Here is a 23,295-nt window from a genome sequence, read left to right on the forward strand (position 1 = left end):
GTTTAGGGAGAGGGGCCTGATACCAACGAGAGGGCCAAGCACCGTATAGGAGCGAGGGGGAGGATACACATCCTCTGAGCCCGTGCAACATACCCCCAGAGATGCTCACAGGTGACAGCTGTCTACACTTGAGCGCTTCCTAGGCGCCCCTGCACAGCTAAGCACTTCCCCGCACACTGAAACTCTCATACAGCCAAACCTGCAAGGCAGGCAGATCCTACTCTCATCACCCCTTTCGCAGAGACCCAGAGAGATGAAGTCCTGCTGTCCATGGTCACCCAGCCACCAGGCCAGGAATCAGATGAGCTATGAAGATCCACTGAGGTAAAGACCCCACGAGGGGCCCCCGGGCGGTCTAAGACATGCCACTCGCTTCTAAGGAGGAAGCAGCTTTTCTCCTGGATCATCAGAACCCAGCTGCAGCCCCCCCACCCCTCCACGGGGCCATGAGAGGGAGTGGGTGTGCCGACAGCCCTGCAGCATCCTTGGGGTGCTCCATCCTCTCCCTGTCCCCTCCCCTCCCCCGGATGCGGCTGGTTTGGCCCTGTGTGGGACCCTGGCCGGCTGCCCCCGGGAGCCAGTGCTGAAGCCAGGAGTACACGCAGCTGTCCCAGATACACATCAGAACCACAAACAAACACTGTTGCCTAGCAACACCACCTCGCCCCAGCATCCCTGGGCTGAATCACGGGACCAGAGCCACTAGGCACTCTCTGGCCACCATCGCCTGTCCAAGGCTTTCACTTCTCAGACGGGAAGACTGAGGCCCAGAGAGGGGAAGGGTCTTGCTCAGGTTCATTCAGAGAGTTGGGGGCAAGGCTGAGATGGGACCCCAGGTCTTTCGCTCCCTGACGTCGCACACAGCCGGAGCCCATGTCTTCTCTCTCCTAGACGGTTCCGGCACAGTCCTGGGCCCGTGAGACGCTCAATAAATCCTGCGGACTTCACTTCTGAATTCACAACTCAAATGGTCCTTTCACAAACAGCAGCCCCACAGGGTAAGAGGCACCCGATACCATTCCCGGCCTTGGACTCAGCCATTGGCTTTCAGGGCTATACCCCAAGGAAATGACCCAGGAGATAAAGAGAAGCATTTGTGCAAAAATGTTCCAACAGCCCCATTTATGACCGCCAAAAACTGGCAACGGAGCATCTGCCCCAAACAGAGAAAGAGCTTAGCAACGATGAGAGCTGAACGCCCTGGAATGTTATCTTGCCCTTCAAATGAAAAGCAGTGACGTGGGCCAGGATGAATCTAGAAAATGGGTAAATGTGGAAAAATCTCAATGATAAGGGCAGAATGGAAGATGCACTAAATTTAATTCTCTAGAAGCATCTACAAGAACACGCTGGAAGGGGTCATGGACACAGGTGGGTGGTTTAGAGTTTCATGGGTACTCAAGCTCCTACTAGGTTTTCTTGCCATTAGGACTTTCTGACTCAGGAGGTCAAGGCTCCCTGAGTTCAGAATATTCTCTAGAATCTCCAGAAAGAGCCGCGGCCTGCCCGACCTTGGCCCAGAAGCCTGATATGTGTGTGTCCACGTGTTCTCACGTCTGCATCTCTGGTGTGTCTGTGTGCACGTCCACGTGTGTTTGTATCTGTGTTTGTGTCAGTGTGCGTGGCTGTGTGTCTATGTGTGTCTGTGTCTGTCTGTGTGCCTGTCCATGTGTACTCATGTCTATGTGTGTCCGTGCACGTCTGTATGTGTCTGTGCACGTCTACGTGTGTCTGTGGGTGTGTGGATGTGCACGTTAGGGCCCAGCCCGGGAAGTGAGAAGATCGGGATTCCAGTTCCCCACACCCCGTGGCTTCGGTTTCCCCCTCAAGGCACTGGGCCCAAGGCCGCTCACCCCACCCACCTCCAGGATGGCCAGCAGGAGAAGAGGGCCACCCCCCGCCCCAAACAGAGAGGCAGGAGGCCTCAGAGGCTCAGCCACACTGTGGTTCCTAACCCCGATTGCACCAGAGTTACCAAGGAGCTTTGAAGAAGCACCAGCACTGGAGGTCTGTTGGCGACCCTGGCCGCAGCCCTTGGCCAAGCTTGGCACAGGTTCAGGAAAGAGAGGCCCCGGGCAACCCGAATAGGTTCAGGCCTTCCCCCACCCACGGACAGAGAAGGGGGCCGCCACAGAAGAGGGGGCACCTCAGCCAGGAAGAAGGAGAACAGAATCTGGAGGTAGACGAACACCCACGACTCATCAGAAGAAGTTCTCAAGCTTCCAGAACGGCAGCTTTGAAGCTGAGCCTTGGGGGTCCCTCAGAGAAGGAAGAGGAAGAGGTGGAGGAGGCAGAGGGGAAGGGGAGCAGACACCCAGCAAAGCTACCCCCGCACCACCACTGCCCCCTGTGTGTTTCCCATGGGTTTTTTCCTAAATCTGCATCTTCTGTCTGAATGGCTGCGGGACTGAGGGGAACTGTGTGTCTGGAAGAAAAGGGAGCTTCGTCCTGCATGGGGAAGCTGTCAGAGGCCACAGGGAGGCCCAAAGAACCACGGGGACCCAGAGCCCGCAGATGAAGTGTCAATACAATCAAAGGTCTACGAGGTTCTCCACAATCGCCAGCAAGTGGAAAGAAGCCCAAGTGTCCATCAACTGGTGAATAAATCGACAAAAGGTGCTCTATCCAGGCGACGGAATATTATTCAGCCATAAAGAGGACCAAAGTCCTGACACCTGCTACAACATGCAGGGACCTCAAAAACATGATGCTAAGTGAAAGCAGCCAGACACAGAAAGCCACAGAGCACACGATTCCATTTACGTGGGACGTCCCGAAGAGATGGATGCAAAGCCAGAAAGCAGATGAGTGGTTGCCGGGCGCTGGGCTGGGGTCGGGCAGGGATGGGAAGTGGCTGCCAATAAGCGTGGGGACTTTTTTGTGGAGGAAGGTGCTGGAAATGCTCTAAAGTTAATTGTGGGGATGGCTGCCCAACTCAGAATTTACTAAAAAACACAGAATTGGAAAGCATGTGATTTATATCTCAATAAAGCTTTTCCACAGAAAAAAGTTGGTGAGAATTAAATGACAGGATGATGATAATTTTTGAAAGCTGGAAATGGTACTTTGGTTTATGGCAGCAGCAGGAAAATGCTGTCAAAGGGAGTGATTTTCCACCACTGACAATGCACGAAGCATCGCACATCCATCACTGCATCCTGAGAACAGGGTTTAAACCTCGTCCACTTTACAGATCGAGAAACGGTCCAAGAGGAACCAGTGGCCACCCGAGGCCACACGACTAATACAGAACCAGCCGGGATCCGCACTCAGGTCTGACGAACTCCAGGGTCTGAGCCCTTCACCCCAGCCCCACCCTCCAGGCATATTTTCCCACCTCATGTAGGTGAACTCCTGAAATCTCATAAATCTCAAGAGAAAGCCGTAAGCCAGCACGAAGTGGAGGGGGCCAGGGGAGAAGGAACAGAACAAAACTCAAGGATTGCAAAAGCAGCTCTCACAGATTTATGGCTCCCGGATGATCTATTAACGCATCACAACAAGGAGGGCTGAACAAATGGGAGATGCAGTGTGCCATTTCAGTAACAAACCATAAACAAATAAGCACCCGCTGGGCGGCTGCCCGGCCAAAGAGCCAGGACCAGGCTTTCTGCGGAGAGATGCAGGCTCTCCAGACGACCACTCCCTCCCCCACCTACGACCTGGGCTGCAGAGACACCAAAGGGCGCGCGGATGGGGGCGGCACAGCACCAGCCCAGCCCCAGGACCCCAGGCACGTGCAGGTGTGCAGGCTTCAAGGACGGGAGGGCGCACCAGACGGATGTTCTGAGAGGTAGAGACCCACGTGTGGGTGTCAGGAGTGGGAGCTGGCACAGCAGGCGGCCCCGAGACCTCCTCCGCCTGGGACTTCTCATAGGCCCCGCCAGGGCTGATGTCACCGGCCAGAGCTGCCCGCTCGCCACAGCCCCACTCCTCGAGGGTCAAGGGTCCCAGGCGTCTGAGGCCTTCTTGTCTGGAACCGCCCCGCCTGACACCCCTGCCTGGGGAGGTGCAGCCAGGCTTTGAAGGATGCCCGGGCACCTCCTCCCTTTCCTCCCACTCTCAGGATCCCTGAAATCCCGGCTGCCAGACACCTGGTCCGCGGGGCAGGCAAGGGCGGAGCACGTGTCCCGTTCAGGAGGCTGTCTCAACCGTGGCATGACTCTTTCCTAGCTGGGGGACCGCGAGACGCTCACCCGACCTCGCTGAGCCTCAGTTCCGCTCCGTTCTGTTCTGCTGAGCAGGCCGAAGGCGATCCTGCACGCAGCGCCCCTCGGCCGTGCGTGAAGCACTGCGCGTGTGTTACTTCAGAGCCCACCCCCCCGTGAAGGGCACCCACGCTCCCCGAAAGGCCAATGGCCAAAAGTGCCGCGTGTGTAATCGGACTGCATGCCCCTGGGCGTGTCCACAGGGTCCCACACACTGGCCGGGGCACTGGTCACCTGGAGGTCAGTTCCCTCAAAGCCCAAGCTCTGTCCATCCCCAGACCCGAGGCCCCGCAACTGGGGTTACCTGTCGGTGACCGGTGGTACAGGGAGGGAGTCCTTGGCCCAGGTGACCAGTGGGGGTGGAGAGCCCTGGGCCTTGCAGTCCAGGGTCACCTCTTCACTGGCCTTGGCTGTGACCCTCAGAGGCTTGTCTGCGTCACATGACCCATTCACAAGGATCCTGGGCTTGGCTGTCGGTAGAATCATGCAGGGGGTCAGGGGTTGCGGCCCAGAGGGGACCAGCACGGCTCCCCCAGGAAGCTGAGGTGGTGCTGCCACCCCAGAGATGCAGAAGGTGGGTGGGCGCTATTATAATGGTGGAGTGTAGGTTTCAGGGTGGGCTCAGATCCAGTGGTTTCCCCTGGTCATACCCCACCCTGCCTGTCTACCCCGTCCTCCCGCTGGAAGCTCGTCTTGCTTTGATGACCCTGACGTGGTCCCTCCGGCCCCAGCGTCCTCCTCTTGCTTCTCTCCACCCTGCTTCCCTTCCCTGGGGACATTCTGGCAGGTTCTGCCTCCCTCTCCTCTCTCTCCCTTCTCGCCCTTGATTATCCAATTTATTCTCAGGAATAAGTGGGATTAACCATCAGATGATGCTCAGTTTCCCTTTGTGCCAAGGGCCCCAGGGAAACACTGGTTCCAAACAGTTCAACACACAGTTAATTATTTAATCACAGTTGTGATGAGCACTAAGAAAGGGACATTCCAGAGAGTTCACAGCAAGGTGGTTTGACACGGCCTCAGAGATCAGAGAGAACTGAGGTCTGACTGACGGGAGAAGTAGGCTGGACCAGGTAAGGGAAGGGCATTCCAACAGAAGGAACTGCACATGCAAAGGCCCTGAGGCAGGATGGATCATTTAAGAAACTGAAAGGAGGCCAAAGGGTCCGGGCACAAAGAGCCGGGGGAGAAAGGTGGGCGAAGGGGCTGCCAAGATGGGAGGGGGCCCAGTGTAGGGCCTTGTGTCTTTCCAAGGCTTGTTAATGTGGCGCTTTCCCCCCATCCGGTGACAAAGGGCTGAGTTGGAACCGCTCTTAGAGCATGCCCACGCTACAGGGGACGGTGCTCTGAAGGACAGCTTTGGTCTACATGCCCTTCAGACGTGAGGAATTTAGAGGCAGGGTTGACGAGATGCAAGAAAGATGCAGGTGAGGTCAGATTGTCCATGCCCCTGCCTCGATGCCTGCCAAGACCCTCTCCCAGGACAGGGGCGGCCATCACTCACTGTTGACAGAAAGCTGCATCTCCTGGCTGGAGAAGCCCACGGCGTTGGTGGCTGTGCAGACATAGGCCCCTGCATCCTGGGCAGATGGCTGGGCGATGACCAGGGTACCATCCTTGCTCACATTGTACTGGGGATCCCTGGAGGCCAGGGCATTGGTTTCCTGTGGTAGAGTCACAGGTGACATCAGCAGAGCCCATACCCCACGGCAATTTGCGTCATTCCTCTCCCCATGATGCACTGGGCCTACCTCTCTGGTTACCTTTGTGGTAACAGGCTTCACCTACCTTGGTCCAGGTGATGGTAGGGGTGGGCACTCCCGAGGCTACACAGGGGAGAGAGGCTGGAACGCCTTCATTGGTGATATGGTGGGTGGCAGTGGGCTGGATTCTAGGTGGCACTTTTAAAAACAAACCAATTTCATAAACCAGAGTTCATAGCAGCATTATTCACAACAGCCAAAAGGTGGAAACAATCCAAACAGAGGGTGATGGATAAACAGAATGTGATGTGTACACGTGGAATATTATTCAGCCTTAAAAAGGAATAAACAGGGCTTCCCTGGTGGCACAGTGGTTGGGAGTCCGCCTGCCGATGCAGGGGACATGGGTTCGTGCCCCGGTCCGGGAAGATCCCACGTGCCGCGGAGCGGCTGGGCCGGTGAGCCGTGGCCGCTGAGCCTGCGCGTCCGGAGCCTGGGCTCCGCGACGGGAGAGGCCACAACAGTGAGAGGCCCGCGTACCGAAAAAAAAAAAAGGAATAAACATCTGATACATGTTACGACACGGAGGAACCTTGAAAATATTACCCTAAGTGAAATAAGCCAGACACAGAAGGACAAATACTGTATGATTCCATTTACACAAGATACCTAGACCAGGCAAATTCATAGAGACAGGAAGCAAAATGGTGGTGGCCAGTGGCTAGGAGAGGGGGGAATGGGGAATTGGTGGGTACAGAGTTTCAGTTTGGGAAGGTGAAAAAGTTCTGGAGATGGATGGTGGTGATGGTTGTGAAAACGTGCCCCATAGGGTTAAAAAAAACCCATCCTGCAACTGTGCTCCGCGGGGTTAACAGAAATTCTTGGCTTGTCTTACAGCTTGCTAAAAACCCCTCTGCTTGAGCCCGCCTTCACTGAGCTCGCTTAATTGTTTCGTTGCACATTGCAGACCCTCCAAGTTTCACGTAGCCTAAAGGATACGTGCTTGTCTGAGTTGTTTTGCAGGAACTTGGACTCAACGGTGTCTAGTTCAAGCTCGAGCCAGCTAAGACTGATTGGGACCACAGGCCCTAAAACTGGGCCTGCACGGGTATCTGGTGAATGACCTTTTGACATCAGAGAGCCAAAAACCCCACCGTCAGATCATGCTGGGCGCCTCCGTTTTTTTTTTTTGTTTTTTTTTTTTTTGTGATACGCGGGCCTCTCACCGCTGTGGCCTCTCCCATTGAGGAGCACAGGCTCCGGACCCGCAGGCCTAGCGGCCACGGCTCACGGGCCCAGCCGCTCCGCGGCATGTGGGATCCTCCCGGACCGGGGCACGAACCCGCGTCCCCTGCATTGGCAGGCGGATTCTCAACCACTGCGCCACCAGGGAAGCCCTGGGCGCCTCCATTTTTGAACACGCATCCCATGAAGAAGCATGTAACCCAGATACACCTGCACAGGACACTGACTACCTCACCTTGTCCCTACCTGCAATCACCTTTCCCCACGCCTAAGACCACCCTGCTTCCTTATCCCAATAAATAGCCCAGGCCCCTGGTCTTTGGGGAGGTGGACCTGAGGCTTGTTCTCCTGTCTCCTCGCTTGGCTGCCTTGTGAATTCATCCTTTCTCCACTGCAAACCTCAGCATCTCAGCCCTCTGGCTTGCTGTGCGTTGGGCAAACGAACCTGGAGGCACAACAATGTGAACGCCACTTACGCCACTTCATTTATGCCACTAAACTGTAGCCTTTAAAATGGTTAAAATGGTAAGTTTTATATTATGTGTATCTTATCATGAGTTTTAAAATTTTTTTATTTTTTTGGCCGTGCCACATGGCATGTGGGATCTTAGTTCCCCGACCGGGGATCGAACCCGTGCCCCCTGCAGTGGAAGCACAGAGTCTTAACCACTGGACCGCCAGGGAAGTCCCTATTTTATCATGATTTAAAAGAAAAAAACAATTTTAACAGAAGAAGACAGCCACCACTGCTGTAAATTCATGCCCCAGACATAGGGCAGCCTGTGTTTAGGAAGCAGCTGTGCCGTTTCTTAACTGTGGGGACTTTGGATAAACCACTTAATCTTTTGGTACCCGTATTCCTTGATCCGCTAAAAAGCTAAATTAACCCGAATTCCCTGCTCACTCTCTGGGGATGGACGGATGAGAAACGGCAGAAAATAGTGTTCACAGGACACAGTGAACTTGAAAACAAGTGCAAAATCCATCCTGGGCACCATCCAGATCTGCAGGCATTAAAACAGGGCGGGTGGGGGGGATGTCTCCAAGAGGAGCAGGGGAGGGGGAAACGGGTATGGAAAAACCAGACCCGGGAGGGAAAGTCAGAAGCCAAGGGCTCTGACGGTAACACTCAGTTCCTTTAGGGTGGGAAATGCCCTTCTGGATTTTCCCAGGTGGCGAAAGCCAGCAAGTCGATTAGCATTTGTTGAATGGAAATGAAAGTAGCCAAGAGAGACGGGCTTGATGGCCACCGCACAGAGGAGGCTGTGCGGCAGGGTGGGAAGTTAGGGGGTGAGGCTTTCTACAGAGGCAGCCTTTGCTGATCCTGTGACTTGGTGAGTTCCCTCCCTCTCGGAGCCTCAGCTTCCTTAACTTCAAAGAAGCGTGGAGTCTCTTAAACCCACCTCTTGGAGCAGTTAGGAAAATTAAGTGAAACCTGCACACAACCTCTCAGAGGTCTGGCACATGACACAGGCCCAACCTTTGATCACTCTTATTAACGGGGAATTATGAAGGGATAGGACAGCTGGGTTCTAAACCCAGCCTCTTCTGAAGCTCAGTTTTCCTCTACAAAATGGGGAATGATAAGTTCTTCCAGCTCATACCCCGCGGTTTTAATCAAACAAGTGAAACAGACAAACTAAAAGAGGATATCAATGCGTGCAGTAAATGACAAAACATAACCAGACCTAGTTTAAACTTCTTGTTTTACGTTAAAAAGAACGGTGGTACCTGGTTGGGTGCGTGAAGGGAAACAGGGATTCTCCAGCGCCGTGGGCGGGAAAGTAACTGGGCAAAATACATGAAAAGCCCTAAAAATGTGCAATCTCTGTGATCAGAACTCAATTCCACAACAACAGTTTATCCTCGGGGAAGAATTGGTCACATGGGCAAAGGTGGAGCATGATGGTGTTTATCCCCAGGTGTTCGTGCTGGTGAGAAACAGGACACTAGGGGACAGGTTAGCTACTCCTGGCTCATCCAGACAGGGGACACGCAGTCTTAAGCCACTGCTTCTGAGTATTACCGACAGAGAAGAGTCATTCAATATTGTCACAAGAAACACTCAGGTTGCAAGACAGTAATATTACCTTGTTCCAGTGGGTTTCTAAATATCTCTATGTATGTGTACACAAAGGATTTATACCTAATTTATATAAAGAATATATATCATGCAAAAATAATTTATAGACAACATATCTAAAGAATATATTATATATATATACACATATATACAGTGTGTGTATACGTACACGTGCAAACGCGTGTGTGTGTTAAGTATGAAAGATACACACCAAAATGTAAAATTATTCTGGTTCTTCTTAGCTAGTGGTATTAAGGGAGGTTTCTTTTTGTTTGTTTGGCTTTGTTTCGGGGTTTTTTTTTTTTGGCGGGGGGGGTGTCCAATCTCTAAATTCCCTACAGGGAATATGTACTATTTGTGCAACTTGTCTAAACCAAGATGTTCAAGGTCCAGCTCCCCCCGGGTGACTTCCCCCACCGCATCCTGTCCCCCACCCACCCCAGGACTCACCCTGGACAACCAGGTCCACGTCCCTGTGCTGAGAGCCCGCCGTGTTGCTGACCGAACAGGTGTACCTCCCTGCATCCCCCAGCAGCGCCTGGTCAAGGTGAAGACTGCCATCTGCTCGGACGGAATGCTGGCTGCCCGGTGGGAGCTGGTGAGGGCGAGGAAGCACCGGCTTGGGCCAAGGGCCCCACTCAGAGCCAGCCAAGAGAGAGCACTCCAGAAACCTCACTGCCCACCAGGCCAGCAGGAAGCAGCCTGGACAGAGAGGCCAGGGGTTTGGAGAGGGTGGGGGAATGATGCTCCTACCCCTTCTCTGATATTCATCCACCACCCCCCCCACAGACCCTCAGCGCCAGGTGGGCCTGACCCCCGGCCTCCCGCTGACCCCACCCCCCCAGGACCAACTGGTCCAGGGCAAGACACCTGACCCAAGGGGGCTGACGGGAGCCTCTCCCAGGAGTGCAGGGTGGGAGCCAGAGCCTTTGCTGAGTCGGGGCTGAAGCTCCAAGACCCTTCCACACTGAGGCCACAGAGAGGAAGGACAGCCCACGTGTGGGGAGAGAACAGAGCCATGCAGGGCGGAGCAGACGTGTGGCTGCATCAGATGTGGTCCCAGAGGGAGAAGCAGAGAAAGCGACTCCTGGTGGCCGCCCAGGTCTGTCCCCATCAGGACCGGGGTGGGGCGGGTGGCGCTGGTCCAGAATGGGGCCTGGGGCAACCTCTATAAAGAGGTCCAGCCAGTCCATCCGTGGTGAGGGGCCCCAAAACCTCTCCACCGGGCCCGAGCCCGCTTTAAGCCTCCCTAACCCCTGTCCGCGAACCCGATTACGCATTCTGCACTCCGGTTCCGGGAGAGGCCCCTGGGCTGTCTCGGTACCAGGCCTTTCAGGCTGAGTGAGCTAGAGGGGGGCTCTGCTCCTTGCGCCGGGCAGCTGGGCAGGCGCAGGTCCACCCGGTGTCCCCACTGAACTAAACAAGCTCTGCGTCTCCAGCCACTTCCTGTCCTGGTGTGGACAAGGCCCAGGGCCACCCCTCCCCACATGCCCATCGGAGTCTCCTGAGGAAGGCTCCTCACTGCCCCAGCCTACGCGCCCAGGCAGGGTCCTCCTCGGGGTCACATCTAATGACGCAGGCCGCGGAAGGAGTCGCCCACTGGAGCAGCCTCGGGAAAGCCCCCCTGCTCCGGGAGCTGGACCCCGTCTGCACTGCATCGGGGACTGAGACAACGGGCCCGGGACCAGGTCAGCCATCTGGTCACACAGTCACTGCCTCTCTGGGTGTCCAGCGTCTGCTGTCTGCTGGGGCGAGGGCACCTCTTTTATAGCCTCCAGGGCACGAGGACCACAGGATGTCTGAGGATAGGCCAGAAGGATGGAGGAAAAGGGAGAGGCAAAGAAGGAGTGAACGGCAGAAAGGAAATAGAGGGAAATAAAGAAAAACAAATGGATGGGAAAGCGCGAAGCAGCCCCTGTGCACCCAGCAGCGTGCCTGGCAGCCGGGGCAGAGGCTCAGCCGCTCGGGCCACGTCTCTGCCCTGGAATCATCCGAATGGGGGTGACGAATGCACTGTGTCTGTGCCCCCGCCCACAGCACTAATGATGCACAAGCTCCTCCGGCCAAGGACTCTAGAGGGTGAAGGATGCTATCAGTACGTTATCAGAGAAGGTTCTGGAAAGAAGCAGGAAGGAAGAGGACATTCCAAAACAGGGGAACCGCAAAGCAGAGACCGAGATGTGAACGTGACGGCGCCCTCCTCCCCTGCACCCAGAGGGGCCCTGCACTCACGGGCTGGCCCGCCTTGAGCCAGCGCCTCTCGGGGCGGGGCCTCCCAGCCAGGATGATGCAGGGCAGGGACACGGGCTGCCTCTCCAGCACCCGGACGGTGGAGGCGCTGCTGGCGATCTGCGGAGGTGCTACAGGGAGAGGAGACAGTGTGGGTACACGAGAGTCCTGTGGGTGGGCACCCGGGGGACAGAGGCCCCCACTCCCCACTGTCTCCTCCCCAGGGAACCAGTGGAAGCATCAGGATTGGGGACCCTAAAGGGTCAAAGGGCGCACTTCTTGGGGCACACTGCCCAGGAAGTAGGGGTCCAGATGCTCCTCCTGGAGAACCTGGCTGTGGACACACCTATCCCAAAGGGTGGGCAGTCATGGGGGGGTGTCTCTGGGGGTGCCTGGTGTCCCCCCCAAACCCTCCTCTCCAGATCCACCAGCGAACCATGTCCAGTCACGAGGAGGTGGGCCTCTGCCTGGACCTTCCCGAAGACATTTTGAGCTTCACAGATATACGGGGCCTGGTCTTCAGGAATCACACCTGGGGGGCAGGAGAGAGGCAGGCCTGACTGTCAGAGCACATCACTGCTCCAGCCCCGACAGGCTCCAGCTCCGCAGGTGCACACGTGCCCTTGTCATAGTCTGGCCCCGCGGAGGTTAGGTAGGAGGGCTGGGATGGCAGCTAGGAGAGGGATGGGGGATACAGCCAGATCTTGGAAGGGCGAGAAGGCCTCAGCTTGTTCATGTGTAGCATGGGGATAATTTATCAATAACTGCACCCTGTAGTGTGGTTGGGAGGGGTCAATAGATAATGCAAATACAGTGCTCAGCATCTGGCCTGGCACATAAATAGAAGCAGTAGTAGTGACGATGATGATGGTGGTGATGGTGAGGATAGTAAGGATGGTGATGATGGTGATGATGGTGAGGATGGTGATGGTGGTGGTGATGGTGATGGTGGTGATGGTAATAGAGGTGATGGTGATGATGATGAGGATGGTGGTGATGGTGATGATGATGATGATGATGATGATGGTGATGATGATGGTGATGGTGATGGTGATGGTGATGGTGAGGATGATGGTGATGATGAGGATGATGGTGATGGTGATGATGGTGATGATGGTGGTGATGATGATGATGGTGATGGTGAGGATGATGGTGATGATGAGGATGATGGTGATGACGAGGATGATGGTGATGATGGTGATGGTGATGGTGAGGATGGTGGTGATGGTGGTGATGGTGATGGTGATGGTGAGGATGATGATGATGATGGTTACCACATATAACACTTAATATATATCAGGAACTGTGCTAAGGGATTTACGTGTATTATTCACATGATAGCTCCTTAAGGTGGCCTGTTATTAAACCCAGGTGGTAGGTATTGTCATTATCACTATTGTGGCCAGTTCAGAGCAGCGGGATGACGTGACCAGAGTCACCCAACTGAAATATGACCCTGCAACAGCCTGACCTATGGTCAGCACTGGGGGTCAGGGCCCTGCTCCCAGCCACCCAGTCTGGGGGCTGAGGGTGTCGGAAGCCATTCTGTCTCCCCTGCCCACCCACCCTCAGCCCCAATCTCTTACTTTCAAAGAACAGCACTCCTGAATTGGGCCGCCCAGCCCTGCTGCCCGGCCCGGGCCCCAGCGGCTGGCCATCTCCACGGCGCCAGGTGACCATAGGGGATGGGCGGCCCGTGGCCCGGCACGCCAGGAGGGCGCTCCTCCCCAGTTCCACGGTGACATCCTGGGGCAGCTGTGTCAGCTGGGGCGCATCTGCAGGGAGGTGAGCGGTCAGCCTCACCCAGCGGCTGGACCCGCCCAGCCCCCAGGGCACTGTTCGGAGGCCTGCCTCCCCTCCGGTCGCTGGGGGGTTTTCCCTCTTCCAGCCGCGCCCTCGTGAACCTGACTCATATCCAGGGCTCCCGGGGCCAACTTGAGTTTGGCAGGGTCCACCCTGAAGAGCTCCTGAGGATGATGAGGTAGAGCAAGTGCCCTTTGGCAGGATGAAGTCCTCATGCCCTACATGGGGCCTCAGGGACCCACCCCGCTTTGGCCAGCCACACAGGGGAGCAACACTTCTGCTTCTGCTGGTTACACCTCCTGGAAAGCCCGCCTCAGAGGGGCTGCGAGGCACCCTCGGCCACAGGAGCCCCACCGGCTCTGAGCGTCGCCCCCCCCCCCTTGCCCTCTTCCTGGGCCGCGGGAGCTTCCTTTCACGGGTCTCCTAGACTCCCGCAACCATTTCCCAAAGAGCCAACTTCGTGGGGAGATTCTAGCTCATCTTTACCTTGTTTCATCCTTCTCTGCTGTTGAACGTTTTGTAATGAGCACATAAATCTCTACTACAAAATCAAAACAAGCCTATAAATAACTTGACCTTATACTTTATGGTCCAAATGGGACACTTAAGAGTGAAAAGAGCCATATTAATAATTACACCAGGATAACAGATGCAAACAAGGGCAGCCCTGTTCACCCGAGTTATAAAACATCCAAGCAACACACGAGGATTTATTTCCTTAACTCCACACACTCTAAATCCCATGCCCTTCCACAAGGTAACCACCGTTAATGGTTTGTAGTGTTTCTTCCAAACTTTTTTTCTAAGCGTTGTCTTACTTTTATGATTGGGGGGTGGGGTGGGCATGGAAATAAGTTATTTCCCCAAACAGAAGCTCATGACCCTTTCCACCTTTCTGCTGGCCAGAAGCAGGTCCAACGCCAGAAAGGTCCAGGCCCTGTTCCCTGCAGCTTCTGGGCACTGTCCTCAGGTCCCTGTCCCCAGACCCACAACCAGGAAGGTCCCCGGCCTCTTTTGAACCCACTGCGTCCAGCACTGTGGAAAAACCTCCACCTCTTTTGTTCTTGCTCTCTCTCTCCAGAAATCTCCCCCATCCATCCAAATCATGACATCAAATTTCCCTCTTGGCCTCAGGGAGTAGGGAAGTTCCAGGGAGATAGAAGCACAACTTGGAAAATCACTGCAAGAAGGAAGACAGTCTTGGACCCAACCTCAGACACCACCCGCAAGTTGCTTTTCTTCCTCATTTGGGGCCTGGCAGCTGCCTCGGCTCAGAATCCAAGAAATTCTTCCATCCAGGTGCCTCAGATGACGTCACTGGTCCTGCAGAGCCTTGGCCCCGGGGGCAGAGCTTTGCTATTGCCCTCTTCCCATCCTTAGCAGAGCCGTGGCTCAGCTCCAGGGCCAGGTACCCCCAGAGCCTGCCTCCCCAGCTCTGCCCAGCCCACGGCAGGGCCCAGCTCAAACCTCCCTCCTCCAGGCAGGCCTCGTCCTGAATTCCTCCCCGAGAGAGGACAACTGACTTATAATAGTAAGCAAGTAACATGTACAAAGGGTAGCATTTGGAAAACCTACTAAGTGACAGGCATGGTGATGGTGCTTTTAGAGTTCATTCATGGCCTCAATAAACTCAGGAAGTGGGTATTATCACAACCCCATTTTACAGATGGGGAAACTGAGGATCCGAGAGATTAAGAAACCTGCCCCAGCTGCAGCTCAAAGTCAGTGGCAGAGCTGGGATCAGAGCCCAGGTCTGGCTGCCGCTAAGACCCCGGCTCTCAGCCACCGCACCCCCGTACCCCCTAGTACTCAGGGGTAACCTGGCATCTCTTCCGTCTTCTTTCAGAGGTGAATCCCAACTCACATCCTGCCCAGAAAACTGTGACTCCGTCTCCTGTGCAGCCATCCCCCTGCTCCTCATTGAAGTCCCCCAGATAAGGCGAGACCTCAGAACCCTGTACACCAGAGCTGAAGGTCTTCTGGTCTCCTCGTGGTGCAGACGGGAGACTGAAGCCTGAGGGAGGGGCGGGGGCGGGGGCGGGGGTGGGGCGGGGGTGGGGCGGGGCCCACCCGGATCCTGCAGTATGTCGGGTGTGCGGACGGGTTCCCAGACCCATGCCCTTTCCAGGGTCCCATCGCGAGGCTCAGCCGCCTCTGCTTTCAGGCTCGAAGACCCCTCCTCACAGACTCTCCGGTGACCTTCGGCAGGGAGGGATCGTGAGCTGGTTCCACCGCCGCCGGCTTTCCCCATGGACAGCCCTTTCTGCCTTGACCTTGGGCAGGTTTCCGGGTCAGGAGCTGCGAGGGCCCAGAGACAGCTAGACATCACAGCAGCTGCCGCGCTCCCTGGAGAGGCCCAGGTCTCATCACCTGACAGCTGCAGCCAGCGTTTTTGCGGGGACGCAGCTCTGTGCGGGGGAAACCGGGAACACCACAGAAGACAGAACGGCCCCACCAAGGATGCCAGCCACCAGGCTGGTAGGGGGCAGGGCAGGAGGGTGTGGCCAAGGCTGAGACTTCCTTTAACAGCACTGCTGGGCCGCTCCCTCCACCCCCAGGGATTTCCCAGCGAAGTGAAATTGACAGAGGTGATGCCGGCCCTTCCTCTTACTTGGGCCCCAGGGCAAGGGACACCAGCCTGAAGGCCTGAAGCCTGGGCAGGGCCCCCCTGCTGCCCCTGCCCCACTGGACACCCGTGGATGAACCCCTTCACCACTCTGAGCCACAGTTCCCCATCCAGAAAGAGGTAACTCCTTTTACCCTGATTCCAGTACCTTAAAGTTCCAGGACTCTATCACTGTCTGGAGACCCTGTAGCCCCCCGGCCTCCTCCACCATCCCCCCAGTTCCTGTGGCTCGGAGCCCTGGGGCAGAGCTGGTGGGGATGCGTCAGCTCAGGAAGGAGAGCTCCAATCAGTCCTGACTCAGTTCGGTCAGAAGAGGGAGGGGGCCTCAGGCCCAAAGACTGTGTAGACAGGCAGGGTGGCCACGGGAGAGGCTGGCCTCAGGCCCTGCCCTGCATTTAGAGGGAATTCCAGGGTATCTGTGCATGATGCCTCCCCGGGGAGACTCCTTTCCCCATAGAAAGATCGTTGGGTGGGGCCTGGAGCCACAGCCCCATTGGCCAGGGCTGTAGGATGACTTGCCTCCCTAAACAAATATTTTAAATGCTATTTTATGACTGTTTATAAAGACAAACACAATCCGGATTCGTTTTTAATCTATTTATCATTCTTCACTTTTTTCTTCTGATGGCAATAAAATCAGAGCCCTGTCCAGCAGCCCTAAAAGTATCACGGGCTCTGGGCCCTTGCCTGTTGTGCCTGATAGAGAAGCCACCCAGATACTAACCACACTGGCGACAGAGCCCAGCTCTGCTTCTCTCCTGCTCCCCAGGCTGCCCGGAGGGTCTTTGCTCCCACAAAAGCACACCCTCTGCTCCCCTGCTCACTCACCCAGCAGTCAGGGGCTTTTGAGTTGGGAATAAGAAGCAGAGACTAAAACGAGACGACAGAAAGAGGCCTGAGTGAACATCCATTTCGAGAGAAATCCAGCTGGGCAAAGGGAACTTAGCTCAGGGCAGTTTTAAAGTAATAGAAAGAGTGGGACTTCCCTGGCAGTCCAGTGGTTAAGACTCAGTCTGTACTTCCACTGAAGGGGGCATGGGTTCGATCCCTGGTCAGGGAACTAAGATCCCGAACGCCGAGTGACGTGGCAAAAAAAAAAAAAAAAAAAAAAAAAAAAGGAATAGAAAGAGCACTGAGCTCCAGGAGCGGGTGCCGACGACGGTGGATCCCAGCCACCTGCCATGTGATCATCACTCCGCCTCACTCTGCTTCGCCACGTCCAGCCCACAGGCCGTGTACTGATTATGTATTCTATGCAAGCCCTGAGAGAAGCACATTATCTCATTAAATCTCTCAAGGACCTTGTGAACAGCCTCTATCAGTATCCCCATTTTACAGATGATGAAAGTGAGGCTCAGCGAGATAAATAACTTGGCCAAACAAGCAGCAGGACCAGGACATTGATCCAGGACTCTTATCAGCCAAATGCCAGGTCCAGAGGGGATGCAAAATCACCTCGCAGGCTTGGTTCACAAATACAGGCACCTGCTGGCAGAGGAGGCTGCCGTCCTCCCTGTGCCCCCAAAACCACCAGGAAGCCAGTTCCCAGCTGAACAGCAGGAAGTGGGCACAGTGCCCACCCATTCTCAGCCCTGGCAGGCTCTGCCAGCCTGGCCAGGAAGGCTGCACCACAGCTGCCACCCAGATGGGCAGGAAATTGAATTTCCCACCACTGCTGCCAGGTCAGCTCGCCCCAGACACATAGGTGTTGGGCCACTGTCCATGCCGTCCCTGACCTCAAGGCCAGAGGCCACCAGTGGCCCCGTGCCCCAGAAGCCTGCCTCTGGGATGCGAGCTATCCCCCCCACCTCTTACCTGTGGAAATGGCCCCAAGACCAATGGCTAACAGGTGAAGGAACAGGCATGTCAGCCTGGGCCCCAAAGAAATAAGGTTTTGCTTCGAAGAAATTAGACACAGAGCAAAGGATGACTGCTTGTAACAATGCCAGGGGCAGCCCTCCCTGGAGCACCCTCTCTGCTCACCCAGAACCTACAGACTAATCACAATGACAGTGACATTTGTCAGAGCCCATTGTGTCCGAGGCCTTTCTCATCTCTCACTCACACAACATCCAGAAATATCTTGCAGGTGAGGAGCCCCGAGGCTCACAGTGGGGAAGCAACATCCAAGCCCTCCTTGCTGGAAGCATCAGGATCAAGTCCAGGGGCTAAAGGCCTGGACCCTGGTGCCACTCACCAGCTGTGTGACTTTGGGCAAGGCACTTAACCTCTCTGTGCCTCGTTTTTCTCCACCTATAAAAGGGATAATGTAGAACCCATCTCAAAAGGTTGTTGTGAGGATTATATGTTAGTACATGAAATGTGCTTAGAGCTGGCCCTGGCATGTGGCAGATTTCATGGAAGCCTTATTATATTTTCATTATCAGGCTCTAGGCCTATGGCTTTCCATACCCACCCCACCCCACCCAGGAGCTCAGCCACACAGTGCACTCTCCATAGGAAAAGTCTGAGCACATCAATCTCCTCCTGAGAAACCTCTCACCGCCTCCACAGAACAAAGCCCAAACTCCACCAGGCTCCCTAGCGAGTGACCCACAGCTGGGCAGCTGCCCCGGCCTCCCCTCCCCACCCTCTCTATGCCTCCCTCACTGCCTTGCTTCTCTTGCCATGGGGAGATCAGCACATGCTGTTCCCTCTGCCTGGAACACTGTCCCCCAGCTCGTCACCTGACTGTTTCTGGGTTCAGCTTAGACATCACCTCCTCCAAGAAGCCTTCCCGGCTTCCAGTGTTGGCTTAGCCCCCTTCTCTGGGCACAGGACCCAAGGATGCCACTTCCAAAATCTCAGCACACTGAGTATTCTAATGGTCTGTTTACCATCTCTCTTCTGGACACCAAGAACAACACAAAGACAGATGCCATTGTAGCCCCAGCACAGGGTCTGGGGCACAGGGCCTGGCTACCAGGTGACCACATGTTGGAGGAATAGATGATGGAACAGATGGGGAGGATCCCCAAGCCTGAGTTGGCACCATCTCCCCCAGGGCCAGACCCTCCTGATTAAGCCTCCCTGGGGAGCCCCTTGGCCATCCTACCTGGCCCAGTCAAGCCCATTTTCTATTCTCTGCACTTCCCTAGAACTCCCAGCACCTGTCTCTCCCGTCATGGCCGCAGTCAACCCTCAGAACGCAATCCGCTCCGGCTCTGCACGCCAAGGAGCTGTGCCCACAACTTCCGAGCAATTCTCAGTGCCCAGGATCCAGGCCTGGAACTTAGACATGACGATCACAGCCAAGGCCGTGTACCAGCCACAGAAGAATTCAAACTTCCCATCTGTAGAAAGAGGATAATAGCTTCTCCCTTTATTAAGCACTCACGATGGGCCAAACCCTGTGCTAAGCGTTGTGTGCCTGATTTCACTGAAGCCTCACAGCCACCCAACAAGGGAAGTAGTGTGGTCAGCTCCATTTTACAGATGGGGAAACTGAGGGTCAATGATTTGACCAGAGCACATAGATGGTAAGTGATGAAGACAAGACTGGAACTCAGGGCTCAGGGGTGACGACACCCAGGCTGGAACCAAACTACCTCTGTGATGGGCAGTGACCCCTGCCTCTTGGGATTCTCACGCTTGAGCGGCCCCTCCCACTCACCACATACCAGTGTTGGTCTGTGTGACCAACAGAATATAGTAGAAGTGATGGTATGTCACTTCCAAGACTGCGACTGGTTACAAAGACTGCAGCCTCCATCTTGGATGTTATCTCTAACTCTAGCCCTCTTGACTCACTTTCTCTGGGAAAACCCGTGTCACAAGAAGCCTTCTGGAGAAGCCTATCTGGGTAAGGAAAAGAGGCCTCCTGCCAACAGCCACATGAGTGAACTTAGGGTGGATTCTCCAGCCCCGGTCAAGCCTTCAGATGACCACATCCCCGGCCAAGGTATTAACTGCCATCCCATGAGAGACCTGGAGCTAGAACCACCCAGCAAAGCCACTCCCAGAATCACAGAACCATGAGACAGTAGATGCTTATCGTTTTAAGCCACATAGTTTTAAGGCAATTTGTTACACAGCAAGAGGTAACACATACACCATCTCCCTCTAAAATCCCCGTCCCACGTGCTCTGGATCCAAATGATGCATATTCCCCACTGGCAAGCTACATGGTACCATCCTCTCCTCCCTGCTCAGAAATAGGGCAGGTGGTGGGGGAATGGGGAAGCGGGGAGGCAGGAGGGGCAGGGCAAGTGGGGACAAGGTGTACACTCACATCCAACCTCCAGCCGGATTTCTGCAGAGGCATCGCCCAACTCATTGACAGCTCGGCAGGTATAGACGCCAGCATCCCTCTCCCGAGCCACCGGGATTCGCAGCATCCCAGAGCTGGGGCCCTCAGAGGCCAGAATCATTTCAACACCCTCTGGACCAAAGATGAGAAAACATCAGGCAGGCAGGAGGCCAGGGGATCAGGCTGCCTTCCTGACCCTGGGTTCCTGCAACTCCACAAAGCAGGGACCTTGGAGGGGTGTGGGTGAGGGAAGGATTTCCCCCCAGAATCAGGACCCCTATTGTTTAATGAGTACAGATTTTTAGTTTTGCTAAATGTAAAGGGTTCTGGAGATGGATGGTGGTGATGCTTGTACAACAATGTAAATATACTTAATGCTACTGAACTGCATACCTAAAAATGGTTAAGATGGTCCATGTTATGTTAGGCGAATTTTATCACAATTTTAAAGTCAGCACCCTTGGGTCCAGTTCCCCGAGCCCCTTTGTTGACCACGAGTGAGTCTCAGCCTGTCCCATGCAGGCGACAGGCTCATCACCCAAGAACTCCTTGCCTGGGCCTCCCTCCTGGATCCCCGCCCTCTGCTCAGGTGCCCAATGAGGCTTGGATCAGCTCTGGGAGGAGCCCAGGGTCACGGAGATGACCCCTGTCCGCCCAGCTCTGCCTCGCTGAGGCCTTATTCTCATTTCCCCTGTGCACTGTTCCCCCACCCCAACTCCAGGCCTCCCCTTCCTGAGGCCTGAGGGGCCACCCCGGTTCTGAACTCTTTTTACAACTTAATATTTTACACTTAAAATTGTGGTACATACATATACATAACACAAAATTTCACCATTTGAAGCATTTTGCGTGTCCAATTCAGTGGCATTAAGTACATTCACACTGTCAGGCAGCCATTCCCACCACCCTTCCACAAAACTTTTTCATCTTCTTAAACTGGAACCCTACTTATTAAACACTAACTCCCCATATCCCCGTCCCCCAGCCCCTGGCAACCACCATTCTCCTTTGGGTCTCTATAAATTTGCATTTTCTAGGCATCTCATATATGAGATTCCACTCAAATAACTGGAATCGGTTAATACTTGTCCTTCTGTGTCTGGTTTATTTCACTGAGCATAATGTTTTCAAGGTTCATCTATGTTGTGTCAAAACTTCATTCCTTTTTTCCAAATTAAGAAAACAATTTTCTTCTTTTACATTTTTACTACTTAAATACACCATACTAGAGCAAATGTCTCTGAAAATGTCAGAAATAAAAGATTTTTTTCTCCATTTAGCAAATTAGAAGTAGGGGGAAATTTCTAAACAGCAGCTGCTATGCTCCTGATTTTTTTTGCTTTTTTTTTCATTCTTTTTTTTTTCTTTCGTCCACGGGCCCCTCCCCCCACCCAGTGTACCTCGATACCAGATGACCCGGGGCAGAGGCAACCCGGACGCCTCACACGCCAGCACGGCCTCCTCCCCGACGGCGGCCAGCACCACGGCATTCATGGCCGAGACGGACGGTGGGTCTGTGTGGGGAGCAGATGGGGAATCGGGGACCAACCCACAGACTCCCTAGAGAGAGAATGCAGCTGGGGGAGGGGCGGCAGGGACAAGGTGGGTCTGAGCACTTCCCTCCTCCCCGTCCCCCACCGACCGGGACAGTCACCCCAGAAAGATGTAGCCTCGGCTGGTTTCTAAAAAGCCAATTACTCCCGGGGACCAAACCCCCTTTTGTTCCTCACTGATCTCGAGATAAAAGCCGAAATCCTCCAAGGTTCTAGAAGGCCCTACAGGGGCTGCCTGGCCCTCCCCCGCCCCCTCACTCCAGCCAGCCTCCTTGCAGCCCCTTGGGCGGCCCTGACTCATCCCCACCTCCAGGCTTTTGCCCCACCCGATCCCTCTGCTTGGAGCGCTGGTCCCATTCCCATCTGCAGCAAAAGGGTCTGGTCCTGTGTGTACCAGCCGTTTCCCTCTCTGCCCAGGGGCACGTCACTCCATCACACCACCCTGCTCTGCACTCGTTCTAGTACCTTCACCATCTGAAAGTACCGTATTTATCTGTTTGCCTGTTTGCTTTGTGCCTCCCCATTAGAATATAAGCTCCACCTGGATGGGGGACCCTGTGTTCACTGCTGTAGCCCCAGTGCCTGCCACAAAGTAGTTGCTCAGTAAGTATCTGGGGATGGGAGGGAGGGAGGGAGGATGGGCTGGAGATCCTTCTCCTGCAGATACCCTTGACCCGAGTACCTGCGTAGTAGAGGGTGACCGTCTTCTCGTCTGTGCCAACGTCATTAGCAGCCTGGCAGCTGTAATTCCCAGCATCCTCTGGGGCCACTCCCTGAATGATCAGGGTTCCCTGGGCATCCACGCGGACTCTGGAGTCGTGCCATGAAACGTGTTCCACAGCAAAGGGGCTGGTTAGGTCGGGTCACGTGCCGTTGCCCCAGTCATTATTAATAACAAATTAACTAACGACATCACTGGTGACACCATTCTACACTGACCCCTTGCTCTGTGCCAGGCTGTGTGTTCAGCACTTTACGTATGTTCTTTTTTCATTCATGGGGCTCAGAAAGGTATGGTGAGTTGCCCAAGGTCACACAGCCTGAATGGCAGAGGCAGAATTCAAGTACAGGTCTGTTGGATTCTGCAGCTGTAGCTCCTGACCCCTGAGCCCACACTGTTATGTTTCCCGAGTGATCTCTCTCCTCAGCCTCAAATCATCCCAGGAAGAAGGCAGGGCAAATGCTACTCCCCCATTTATATTAATAGTTAAGAAGACTGAGGCTCAGAGCGGTCCCCTGGGAGTCCACCTGTTCCCAGTCCCAGACCTCCAAGCCCTGAGCCCTCACCTGCTGTCCTCTTGCAGGGCATGACCCTCACGGCTCCAGGAAATGTGGGGTGCAGGGTATCCAGAGGCTGAGCAGCTGACCCTCATCTCCATGCCCTGGGAAAAATGCTGTGACCTGGTGTGGATGCTGACCTGTGGGGCCTCTGTAGTTCAGAGAGTGGACAGGTGGGGAGGAGCTTGTCAGACCCCCGGCCCCTCCCGGCAGCCACAGATGGTGTAGCCAAAGGAAAGCAAAGGTCCCAAGGGGCCTGCATCCTTGGGAGAGGCTTGCTGGGGAACTGGGGAGTGTTGCCAGGCAGCCTCCCAGGCA

At 54.9% G+C, this 23,295-nt stretch overlaps 1 protein-coding gene across 1 annotated transcript in view; it reads right to left on the minus strand.

Moving 5' to 3' along the window:
* The window catches only part of HMCN2 (hemicentin 2), a 150,749-nt gene that overhangs the window by 87,039 nt on the left and 40,415 nt on the right, over positions 1-23,295 (minus strand). Inside the window, exons 12-22 of the mRNA XM_059072027.2 lie at positions 22,987-23,128; positions 22,382-22,509; positions 21,547-21,660; positions 20,129-20,278; positions 13,055-13,243; positions 11,905-12,000; positions 11,472-11,599; positions 9,690-9,834; positions 5,997-6,109; positions 5,713-5,872; positions 4,513-4,678 (exon numbers count right to left, since the gene is read on the minus strand). Coding sequence (XP_058928010.1) covers positions 4,513-4,678; positions 5,713-5,872; positions 5,997-6,109; positions 9,690-9,834; positions 11,472-11,599; positions 11,905-12,000; positions 13,055-13,243; positions 20,129-20,278; positions 21,547-21,660; positions 22,382-22,509; positions 22,987-23,128 — 1,531 coding nt within the window. The remainder of the gene's footprint in view (positions 1-4,512; positions 4,679-5,712; positions 5,873-5,996; positions 6,110-9,689; positions 9,835-11,471; positions 11,600-11,904; positions 12,001-13,054; positions 13,244-20,128; positions 20,279-21,546; positions 21,661-22,381; positions 22,510-22,986; positions 23,129-23,295) is intronic.

This window comes from Kogia breviceps, chromosome 8, assembly GCF_026419965.1.
Source record: "Kogia breviceps isolate mKogBre1 chromosome 8, mKogBre1 haplotype 1, whole genome shotgun sequence".
NCBI classification, from domain to species: Eukaryota; Metazoa; Chordata; class Mammalia; order Artiodactyla; family Physeteridae; genus Kogia; species Kogia breviceps.